The 12,865-nt window shown below is 41.1% G+C and overlaps 1 protein-coding gene across 2 annotated transcripts in view; it reads left to right on the forward strand.

Annotated features, from left to right (window-relative positions):
* The first annotated feature begins 2,197 nt into the window (after window positions 1-2,197).
* LOC142140802 (N-acetylated-alpha-linked acidic dipeptidase 2-like) overlaps window positions 2,198-12,865 on the forward strand; it is a 72,714-nt gene continuing 62,046 nt past the window's right edge. For both annotated transcript variants that reach the window (XR_012688567.1, XM_075198714.1), the window contains exon 1: window positions 2,198-2,362. Coding sequence is in view for 1 of the 2 variants with exons in the window: in XM_075198714.1 (XP_075054815.1) it covers window positions 2,278-2,362 (85 nt within the window). In the remaining variant the exon portion in view is untranslated. The remainder of the gene's footprint in view (window positions 2,363-12,865) is intronic.

Below are 12,865 nucleotides of genomic sequence, written 5' to 3' on the forward strand. Positions count from 1 at the left end.
GATAAATCTTAAATAATGAAAACAAATAATGCAACAAAATACAAAGCTCACTTTATATTGCATTTTATTTTATATGTTTCTTCTCCCTACAGCACTTTATTTTTTTATTTATTTTTACACATACCTGACTGATTATAATGGCTATAAATCATATACCAATAGATTATATAATAATGTTCTATTACAGTACTGAACATAGGGGCTCATTTATCAAATGACTACTACCCTCCCCCACCCCCACCCCTGGCACCCACCTGGTTCCTCGTTGCGCGCTGTGCAGTTCTTCATCTCTTCGCACATGGAACGGCACCTACCACGTGGTGCGCATCCCATGTGACACTAATAGAGGTCAAAGAGTTGAAAGGAGGGAGATTCGTGCCACGGCCAATTGGAGATGGTGGCTGGCCTGGGGGAGCAGCTAGCCACTAAGTACAGACCACAGGAACTGGCCTGAAATTATCTTTTTTGGCCCGGCCCGGAGGGCATGTGCCCCGCTGCCCCCCAGCCCAGCCCGCCCCTGAGTGGCGGTATGTAAAATGTAAGTGAATGGAATGTGGTAGTGTTACAATAAAGGCAGTAGGAGAAGTGATATATATATATATATATATATATATATATATATATATATATATATATATATATATATATATGTATGTACACACTCAGAGAGAGAGAGAGAGAGGTGCTTGGGCTCACCCGAACTTAGTGGATCCGAGTCGACTCGCGGGCCGGTTCAGTACTTTCACGCATCTTTGGATCTGAATCGAGGCAAAACGTCATTGTTGCTTTGTCGGATCTCGCAGGTTTTGGATTCCATAAATACCTCTCTCCCCAGGAGATTCAGAGCCATTGCTCACACAGAAACAGGGGTAGCAGTGTTCTTGTCACTCTCCAGTCTCCAGTGACATTGCTCAGTGTCATTGCTCACACAGAAACAGGGATAGCAGTGTTCTTGTCACTCTCCAGTCTCCAGTGACATTGCTCAGTGCCATTGCTCACATAGAAACAGGAGGGGTAGCAGTGTTCATGTCACTTGACAAAAATTAACTGCAAATGACTGGAAATTAATGTTATTGAGGTTAACAATAATCTAGGGGGAAAAAGAGCCAAATTATGTGATTTTATAAAAAAAAAAAAAAAAAAAGGGATTTTAGAAAAAAAAAATAGGGATCCAAAACCAAAACCCACGAAGGCGGTTTTGCCAAAACCAAAACATGGGGGTCAGTGAACATCTCTCTCTCTCTCTCTCTCTCTATATATATATATATACATATATATATATATATATATATATATATATATATATATATATAAATAAATTGGCTGCAATTTAAGTGTTGAAAAACAGTCTGCAACTTTTGCGTAGTTTCGCCCGCAAACAAATCAAAGCTTTTCTTAAGATACGTTACGATTTGTATAGGGGTAGAAATACAGGCTGTATAAACAGTCCTTTTTTTCTGTCAGCGCAGCCACACATACAGGCTGAAGTACACACACCGTTATAAGGTGTCGTAAGTGTCAGATACATGCAGATATGAATTAAGTGAAATTACTTGCAGGTGCGTAAGTTTGGTTTCTGGGCATGCTCAATGTGGAATTGCGCAAATATTGTACACAAACGCAAACATTAGACTTTATTATTGCAGTTATTGAATACGCCCTCTACAAACATGTACCCTTTCAATGCATGACATCCCTTCTGCACAAAGATTCAGCTTTTTGCATTGAAACCTACCCCCTTTTGTTGCAGTCTCAGATTCTGCAGAATTGCCCTGCAGGGCAGGTATTTTGATGTCCATGCATACGCTGTATAAACAGGGGCCTTCTTACAAGAGTAGGTGCATGACATCACAAAATTAGTGCTGAGGGGCCACATTTTTACAGCCGCTGACCAAACTATCATAAACATCTTTCCCCATTGTGTGGATCAAGCATTTCATAGGTTAGATCACTCTGACAAACCCTTGACATTAACTGATTGATCACTTTTAGTTAGTTTGTTATTTTTATTTATAGCTTCTGTCATCACTTTTCAGCCTCCACATTGTATCTAAGACAAATGTTGACTCAGCTACATACAGTATTAGTGCTTTGGTACTTTAGCAACAAGCTATGTAATCTAGGTTGTTACCACTAGGTGTCAGTAGTACTTATGTTCCTATAGTTTTTTTTTAAAAAAAAGTTTTCAATTGTTAAGAGTTTCCTTCACTCCAGGTTACATGTTCTCTTCCAAACAGTGACTGTGCTGAAGCCGATAGGTGCAAGTCAAGTTTAATCATGGCCAGGAAGAAAGGAATGAAACGGACGTTTTTTGTGATTGTTCTGTCTCTGGTCGTTCTCTTCCTCCTGGGGATCCTTGTAGGTGAGTGTGATCCTTCTTGTATGTTTCCAGTAACAGGTGTTACATTGTTCATGTGTCCAGGCAAAATCAATGTGCTAAAACGTCTCACAGGGCACATCCAAGACACACACACATAGGCACCTTTGATCGTGGAAAGCTCAAGAAATGCATTTGTAAGTTAAAAGCTAAGTGCACCAGCAGATTAGGTTTGCAATATTAACATTCTTGTCAGTCATTGCACATACAAAACCTGCCTTTGTTTCTGTGTATGTTTTGGTATTTAGCTAGATGTGTAGTTACAAATCCAGCTAAACTAAACTTAACTATTCATGTTGCTTGAGATACTTAAACTGTAAAACTGATACAAATGGTATGTTATGTATTATCTACATATATTATAAAATATTGATATATAGATATATATATATATATATATATATATATATATATATAAAAAACATTAACAAATAAGGTGAATAACATTGAGTATGACATTACAATGGCATCTTTCAAGGAGTGGGATATATTAGGCAGTGAGTGAACATTCAGTTCTGGAAGTTGATGTATTGGAAGCAGGAAAAACAGGCAAGTGTAAGGATCTGAGCGACTGGGTCATAGCATCTTCAAAACTAGAGGTCTTGTGGGGTGTTCCCGGTATGCAGTGGTTGGTACCTACCAAAGTGATCCAAGGAAGGGGTCATGGGCACCAACGGCTCATTGATGCGTGTGGGGAGCCCTTCTGGTCCAAACCCACTGAAGAGCTACTGTAGCACAAATTGCTGAAAAAGTTAATGCTGGCTATGATAGAAAGGTGTCAGAACACACAGAGCTTTGCAGCTTGCTGTGTAGCTGCAGACTAATTAGGGTGCCCATGCTGACCCCTGTCCACAACTGAAAGCGCCTACAATGGGCACATGAGCGCCTGGACTGAATCATGGAGCAATGGAAGACGGTGGCCTGGTCAGATGAATCACATTTTTCTTAACTCATGTGGACAGCTGGGTGCATGTGTATGGTTTACCTGGGGAAGAGTTGGAACCAGGATGCACTATGGGATGAAGGCAGCCGGCGGAGGCAGTGTGATGTTCTGGGCAATGTTCTGCTGGGAAACCTCGGGTCCTGGCATTCATATGGATGTTACCTTGACACGTACCACCTACCTAAACATTGTTGCAAACCAAGTAAACCCCTTCATGGCAACGGTATTCCCTGATTGCAGTGTCCTCTTTCAGCAGGATAATGCTCCCTGTCACATTTCAAAAAATGTTCAGAAATGGTTTGAGGAGCATGACAGAGAGTTCAAGGTGTTGACTTGGTCTCCAAATTCACCAGATCTCAATTTAATCGAGCATCTGTGGGATGTGCAGGAAAAAAACCAAGTCTGAGACATGGAGGCTCGCAACTTCCAGGAACTGCTGCTAACATCTTGGTGTCAGATACCACAGGACACCTTCAGGACACCTTCAGAGGTCTTGTGGAGTCCATGTCTTGACGGGTCAGAGCTGTTTTGGCAGCACGAGGGGACCTACACAATATTAGGTCGGTGGTTTTAATGTTGTTGCTGATCAGTGTGTGTGATATATTGTGACATAATCAGGGGAACAGGTACCATCACCTGGGGTAGATGGCTTTGAACAGCAGCAATAAATCACGAAAATGCAGGATTTCTGGTACAACTGACCTCAGCAATTTTTATTGAGCATGTGCAGATAAGCATAACGTAAACAAAAGCTTTGCCTGTCCGGCACTAACTAAACATTCCTTAGAGAACCTCTCTCAAATCTGAGACCTAGGGCTAGATTTACTAAGCTGCGGGTTGGAAAAACTGGGGATGTTGCCTATAGCAACCAATCAGATTTTAGCTTTCATTTATTTAGTACCTTCAACAAAATGACAGCTAGAATCTGAGTGGTTGCTATAGGCAACGTCCCCAGTTTTTCAAACCCGCAGCTTAGTAAATCTAGCCCCTAGTGTCCCATACTTAAACACCAAACAAAGGTTATTTGCTCACCCTTAGCAGGTTCTGTCAGGAGGCATCCAGCCTCCTTCCCAGGTCTGAGAGACAGAGTGATCAGGGCTGCATCCTTTTACAGACCCCACACAGGAGCAACTCTTAATTAGTCTGCTGTAAAACATACTCCGGTAAACTTTTCCCCACAGAGCTACACAATCTCCCTGCTGTTAGCGTATACAAGGCAGGAGACCTGGGATAAATATCTCTGTGATTTAGCATCAATCCAGTGACTATGTCACTATATATATATATATATATATATATATATATATATATATATATATATATATATCTATCCTTACTTGCAGAATTATGCCTATTTTACAAAGTACTCTTAGGTGTCATTGAGATGAGAATATTCAGAGGATTTGCTCAGGTTCCATTCCAAACAGTCACAAACTGCTCTGCAGGTATTGGGATCAATGACCTCTACACCTGCATGTTTCTTCTGTCCGGTTGAGCATCATCATCATCACTATTTATTTATATATTCTCATTATTTTATGTGTCCTATTACTACATTTGAATATTTTCATTATGTGATGCCCTACCCACACTTCTCTCCGCCCCCTCCGCTCTGCCAATGACCCGCGTGTCATTACTACTTCACTCATCACCTCTTCCCACTCCCACCTCCTGGACTTTGCCCGGGCTGCTCCTCAACTTTGGAACCATCTCCCTCGGTCCATCAGTTTAGCCTCTACTCTCAAAGGCTTGAATCATGCCCTTAAAACTCATTTCTTTATTCAAGTCTATCAGCCTTCCTACTAACTCCCTTGTCCCAGCTTTCGACCCCAGTCAGTGTCACCCTATTTGTGTCTCCCCTTTGCCTTTAGAATGTAAGCTCTCAGGAGCAGGGCCCTCTTTACTTGTGTTCTCTTTCTACTGTTCCATCACCCTCTGTACCTCTTGGCCTGCTTCCCTAGCCCTATTTTCTTAAGCTTAGGCCTGCTTCTCGCTGGTCACTACCGTCACTCTCACTGTCCCGCAAATACTTTGATCTGCATTACCGCGTTACCTGTATTTTTATTTATTCAGTAAGTCTGGTCTTTGTATCTTGTTCTTCATGTATCATGTTATAGATCACTGCTGTCTGTATGTGTCATGAACGGCGCTGCGGACCCTTTCTGGTGCCTTATAAATGAAAGATAATAATGTTGGAATTTATTTAGATAAAAATGCTGTTCCCTGTATAAGGTCTGCCAAGAAGTTATGGGGATCTTCCTATTGAAAATATAAATCAACTTTTCACCACCTCTGACAGTTTGTAAATGGCAAGCCCTTTTGAAGGGGATTGTGGTGCCTATTTACAGGGTTTTGCTCTGTTAATGATCATTTGTCATTGTAACGATGACAGATGATTTTTTTAAAATGATTTTATTAAAAAAATCATAGCAAAACAGCGTATTCAATAGGAGGCTGTCTCGGGGATGACTATCCTTCCCTTAATCTCCGGTTACAATCACAAAGTGTCTTTTTCGATAGTAACCGGAGAGGAGAGTTTGTCGTTGACATCAATTAGGGCCTATATAGAGGCACCTGGGAGAAATCATTTAATTTATTTAAAGCATCATAAATGAGGCTACATTTCTTTCCTCCCTTTCAGCATAATTATTCCCATAATAAAGATTACATAAAATACCATATTGTTTTGTTGCATACATCAAATGGAATAGTTTATTTTTTTTTATCCTAGATTGTTATCGTTCAAGAAATATCTCTATTGATGACATGCATTGCAAACCAGATAATAAAATATGTAATAGTATATTTTCCTTAATTAGACAGTAATTTATAAATTAGCATTTAAGTCTAAGTGAATTGTATTTTTGTAATATTAATAATATTTGTAATTATTGAATTTTAGTATAAACAACCATAGCATTGCTTGAATTGCATGAAAGTCATAGGAAACATTTCTCAGGTATCCAATTAACAGAGTTAAGAGAGGTATAACACAGAACAGACAAAGGGGAAATGGTGGGAGTTTTAGCCAGAGGTCCAGCCCAGTGGTCAGGTCATGTTGGGGGTGTAGTGTCCTATGTCTGTATAGAGTATAATAGAATTGTATTATGATCATGTCCATTGGTCAGGTCATGTTGGGGGTGTAGTGTCCTATGTCTGTATACAGTGTAATAGAATTGTATTATGATCATGTCCACTGGTCAGGTCATGTTGGGGGTGTAGTGTCCTATGTCTGTATACAGTATAATAGAATTGTATTATGATCATGTCCAGTGGTCAGGTCATGTTGGGGGTGTAGTGTCCTATGTCTGTATAGAGTGTAATAGAATTGTATTATGATCATGTCCAGTGGTCAGGTCATGTTGGAGGTGTAGTGTCCTATGTCTGAATACAGTGTAATAGAATTGTATTATGATCATGTCCAGTGGTCAGGTCATGTTGGGGGTGTAGTGTCCTATGTCTGTATACAGTGTAATAGAATTGTATTATGATCATGTCCAGTGGTCAGGTCATGTTGGGGGCGTAGTGTCCTATGTCTGTATACAGTATAATAGAATTGTATTATGATCATGTCCATTGGTCAGGTCATGTTGGGGGTGTAGTGTCCTATGTCTGTATACAGTATAATAGAATTGTATTATGATCATGTCCAGTGGTCAGGTCATGTTGGGGGTGTAGTGTCCTATGTCTGTATAGAGTGTAATAGAATTGTATTATGATCATGTCCAGTGGTCAGGTCATGTTGGGGGTGTAGTGTCCTATGTCTGAATTCAGTGTCAAAGAATAGTAATTTTTTATAGCGGTAAGTAGAAGTTTACTACTATTATATGTCTGACAGTATTGTATACGTGTCACCCTCCAGGAGGAGCATGGATTATTCACAATAATAACACAGGTCAGCTTGGCTCCAATATGTATATCGAGCAGGAGAGGGGGTGAAGTTATCAGGTGGAAGCAGTGTAGTTTATCATTGGGGACCCAGAGTTACACTTACAAAATGTAAAATACTGTTAAAAATCTGAGGCTGCTACGGCACTTGTCGTACGGGGATCAGAACCGGCACAGAATACATGTAAAGTGCCTGTTCTGTTATTATTAATGTACAAATATTTGCTCTGTTGCGCTGTCTGCAGAGATTAAATGTCCGTTACTGTATAGTTTTGTCAGTGTAAGGTCTGTTCCACGGCTAGTGAACCTTTTTTTTTTCAGTATTCCCCAATCGATATAAAGGTTATCTTCAAATTGTTATTGAATTTTATAATGTGCTGGAGAATTCTGCTAACATGTAAGAAGTGAGTTTAAAAAGCTAGTAGTCTGGTCTCTCACATTCCCCTCCCATCTCTGTTCCCACTAACAGACACTACCTGTGTTCTCTAGCTGTTTCCTGCAAAGCGGATGACCCTATAGAGCAGGCCTGGCCAACCTGTGGCTCTCCAGATGTTGTGAAACTACAGGTCCCAGCATGCCCTACCAACTAGCAGCTGGCTATCTACTGGCAAAGCATGCTGGGGCATTCTTTCACAACACCTGGAGAGCCAAGTTGTCTTATTAGTCAGGAAATTTGCATTAAAAGATAAAATGTGAGCAATCTTGTTTAGAAATTGATGCTTCCTGTTATATAATTGTTTTTTATGCTGATATTTCTCAAGGTGTGGACTGCGCAGGGCATATGTAAGACAAAGGATGGAACCATATTGGTTACAAGGGTGCTGTGGTTATGGGGCCTGACAATGTCGATCCATCTACCACAGAGGCCAGTCTCTGTTTTTATGAGCACACACAGGGACCGGTGCACACACCATTTATACACCTGTACCTGGTGTGTTGTAAGCGAAAAAGTGGTTATGGGCTTTTTTTTTCTTTTTTTAGAATTCTTTTTCAACGGGATGCTTAAACATATAACATAGTAACTAAGGATGCGCGCACTCAGATTCCTGGAATCCGAGCCCCCCCGAACATTGCGGATCCGAGTCAGATCCGAGCACTGTCCGGGTATTCCCACCGACTCCGAAACTTAAAACGAGGCTCTGAGTCATAATCCCGCTGTCGGATCTCGCGATACTCGGAACCTTTAAATTCCCCGCTTGCCGCTGCCATCTTCACTCGGGCATTGATCAGGGAAGAGGGAGGGTGTGTTAGGTGGTCCTCTGTCCTGCTATTTCTCGTGCTGTGCTGTGCTGTGCTGTGCTGTGCTCTGTCCTGCTGTGTCCAGTGGTGCATCAGTCCAGTGCTCTGTCCTTGCTGAGTCCAGTGGTGCATCAGTCCAGTGCTCTGTCCTTGCTGAGTCCAGTGGTGCATCAGTCCAGTGCTCTGTCCTTGCTGAGTCCAGTGGTGCATCAGTCCAGTGCTCTGTCCTTGCTGAGTCCAGTGGTGCATCAGTCCAATGCTCTGTCCTTGCTGAGTCCAGTGGTGCATAAGTCCAGTGCTCTGTCCTTGCTGAGTCCAGTGGTGCATCAGTCCAGTGCTCTGTCCTTGCTGAGTCCAGTGGTGCATCAGTCCAGTGCTCTGTCCTTGCTGAGTCCAGCGGTGCGTTTTGTCCTGTGCTTTGTTCTGCTAAGTGCATATTTATTTCAAAAGTATTAAAAATTCTTCCATAAAAAGAAAAAAAAAAGAAAAATTCTACAAAAATCCTTTTAAAATAATATAAAAAAACAAAACAAAAAAGTCCTTACTGAGTCCAGTGGTGCATCAGTCCAGTGCTCTGTCCTTGCTGAGTCCAGTGGTGCATCAGTCCAGTGCTCTGTCCTTGCTGAGTCCAGCGGTGCTTTTGTCCTGTGCTTTGTTGTGCTAAGTCCATACAAATTTTATAATTATTAAAATCTCTTAAAAATTACTAAAAAAAAATGATTTTAAAAATTATACAAAATTAATAAAAAAAAACATATTTAAGCAGTTCTAAAGAATAGGTACTGCAATCTATATTACATTTACTACGTTCATTCTTTAAGCCAGGCCTGTCCAACCTGCGGCCCTCCAGATGTTGTGAAACTACGAGTCCCAGCATGCCCTTCCAGCTATCAACAGGTTGTATACTGGCAAAGCATGCTGGGGCTTGTAGTTTCACAACACCTGGAGGGCCGCAGGTTGGACAGGCCTTCTTTAAGCAGTTCCAGAGAATAGGTACTGCAATCTATATTACATTTAATACGTTCAATTTTTAAGCAGTGCCAACAGCTCCACCTTCATATTCTTCCACACCTGTGGCTGTGAGGAAAAAACTCAGTTTTCCTAAAAGACCCGCTAGTGGGGATGCAGACAACATCTGGTCCGGACTGAAGGACCTGCCAACCATTGCAGACATGTCTACTGTCGCTGCATTGGATGCTGTCACAATAGAAAAATTGGTGGAGGATTATTTTTCTGACACCATCCAAATAGACATGTCAGACAGTCCATATTGTTACTGGCAGGAAAAAAAGGCAGTTTGGAAGCCCCTGTACAAACTGGCTCTATTTTACCTGAGTTGTCCCCCCTCCAGTGTGTACTCGGAAAGAGTTTTTAGTGCAGCGGGGAACCTGGTCAGTGAGCGGTGAAGGACGTTGAAAAAATTATGTTCATAAAAATGAATTATCAATTCCTCAATCAAGAACAGCACTGCCCTCCAGAGACTACAGAGGTACCTGTGGTTGTGGAGTCCAGCGGGGACGAATTGATAATGTGTGAGGATGAGGAAGTACACACTGAAGGGGGAGAGGAATCAGAGGATGAGGATGAGGATGACATCTTGCCTCAGTAGAGCCTGTTTAGTTTGTACAGGGAGAGATAAATAGCTTTTTTGGTGTGGGGGCCCAAACAAACCAATCATTTCAGCCACAGTTGTTTGGTAGGCCCTGTCGCTGAAATGATTGGTTTGTTAAAGTGCGCATGTCCTATTTCAACAACATTAGGGTGGGTGTGAGGGCCCAAGGACAATTCCATCTTGCAACTCTTTTTTTGGCATTATGTGACCGTTCAACAGTCGTTTGCCATGAGCACAAAGTAAAACAAAATTAAAACAAATTAAACCAAAAGTATAATATAACTTATAAACACTACACTTGAACGCTTGAGCCTTTAAATGAAAAAGTCACTCTTCATTGCACGAAGATTTGCAACAGGGACAGTTTTTTTGTTCACAAAGTCAACAAATAACACTTCGACCCTGTCTGTCTTTTACATCCTTGATGGAATCTCAATGATGAATGCTCTGTACCATGGTTGGAGGAGGTATTGTGGCCCCGGTACCAAATTGTGTACTGGGCCCACTCCACTACGCAGTCCAGAAAGCTACCTCGGTGCAACTTTTGGACTAAAAACAATATTGTGAGGTGTGAGGTATTCAGAATAGACTGGAAATTAGTGGAAATGATTGTTATTGAATGTTATTGAGGTTAATAATAGCATAGGAGTGGGAAAAAAACCAAAAAACTGGATTTTAGTGCTTTTTATGCTTTTTTAAATATAAATCCGAACCCAAAATCCGAAATCAGAACCAAAACCTTTCGTCAGGTGTTTTGACAAAACAAATCAGAACCCAAAACCTCAAGCTAATCAGAACCCAAAACACTAAAAGTGCCCGGTGCACACCCTTAACAGTAACATACCTGAACCATCAAAACACAAAATGAAAAAAAAAAAGTACATGTGGATATTCCCCAGTTATTGTGTATAACCATACTTGCAAACTCTACTGGACGTTCTCCCGAAACATTGTTTCCGTCATGGGGGGCAGGGCCAAAATGACATGATTAACCTCGCCCCGCCCTTTATTCACGCCCCCTCTCTGGGGTCTCCCGGACTCCACTATTTGAAAGTAGGCAAGTATGTGTATAATTGGATAATCAGGCCCTGCTTTTCGCACAAAACCTGATCATGTTCAAGTTAGTAATAGTAATTCAGGCATAGGGGATACTGTAGAGATATGTAGCATGATACCCCTGTGGCTCCTTGATTAGGGATTAGTGTATAATTAATTGCTAGGTGGAGAAGAAAATGAAAGCAGAAATATGACAATAATGTATGTAATGATAATGTACAGAGAACTCATTCACTTCATTCCCTGCTCCATTGGAGCTTACAGTCTAAATTCCCTAACATACACACACACACACACACACACACACACACACACACACACACACTCAGATTAGGGTCAATTTTGTTAGCAGCCAATTAACCTACCAATATGTTTTTGGAGTGTGGGAGGAAACCGGAGCACCCAGAGGAAACCCACGCAAACATGGGGAGAACATACAAACTCCACACAGATAAGGCCATGGTCGGGAATCAAACTCATGATCCCAGTGCTGTGAGGCAGAAGTGCTAACCACTGAGCCACCGTGCTGCACAATCGTTACAAATCTTTACAAAATACAGATGAACGGCTTGGTGTAGTTTACTATACACCTAACCACAGAGGTATTACACAGTGAGTAATGTAACATTGACATACACACAGTTCTGAATGCCCCTTTTTTTGTTTAGCATAATTAAGAAGCTGCACTTGGTGTTCACACAGCGCAATTATCATGTAAGGATTTAGCATTTTTGCCCCAAACAGAATTAACCAGGGAACATTTCCAGATCCAGGCATTATGTGTCCATTGAGTAGTTAGCCCACTAGTCACACTCCCTGTGGTTGAACAAGGGGAAGGGTACTTTTCCATTAAGTTTCTATGAGTAGCTATCGAAGTGTTTTTAAAAAAAAAAAAAAAAATTACTCTGCCCCATCTACTCTGAACTGTGTTGTTGTTGTTAGTGACACCCTGTTCTTATTACACGAGGATCCAGAGACTCTGCCCTGACCCACAGAGAGAGAGAGTAAATAATATTGAATATAAACAAGATGTATTTTTTTATTTTGATGAGAAAAGAAAAACATTTCATTAAGGCCACACATAAGCTCTTAATTATTATTTAGTTAATTATTCCATAACAAGCCATTCATTTAATATGTGTCATATGTCTTCCTGATGTAAACAGCGTTCTGTTCTATGACACGGAAACACAAACCAGATATACTGGGAACATTTCTGTAAACTGGTGCACAGGTAACTGGAAAAAAGATGTTATAACTTATAGGAACCAATTATATTCTGTCATATTACTAGCGCAGTTTAGAAAATGAAAGCAATCCGCTTGGTTGCTAAATGTCACTGTTAAACTGTGCACAAATTTGCATAAATGTACCACAAAAACCACGTGCTGATTACATAATATACTGTATTTAGTACTGTAGGTTAGAAAAGCGATAAACAATTGTAATTCACTTAACGCATACATACACTTAAAGGGTAAGTTCATGGGAGGAGAGTCCAGGGCAGGTGGAGACGATGGACCATTTCGTGCTTAAATGTTCCTTCAACACATGGGTTTATGAGAGAGTTCCACACACCCTGGGTATCCCTTGTCTCTCGGGTCTCAGTTACCCTGAGTGGGCGTACGGAGCATTCAAGGAGTGTGGGGACTTTGAGTTGAGCACCTTTTATTTAGTTGGTATAGTGGTTGGGTATATCACATGGACGGCATGGTGTCAGGTCTCCATTGGGCAGAGGATTCTTCTCTGT

The sequence above is a fragment of the Mixophyes fleayi genome, chromosome 2 (assembly GCF_038048845.1).
Source record: "Mixophyes fleayi isolate aMixFle1 chromosome 2, aMixFle1.hap1, whole genome shotgun sequence".
Taxonomy (NCBI): domain Eukaryota; kingdom Metazoa; phylum Chordata; class Amphibia; order Anura; family Limnodynastidae; genus Mixophyes; species Mixophyes fleayi.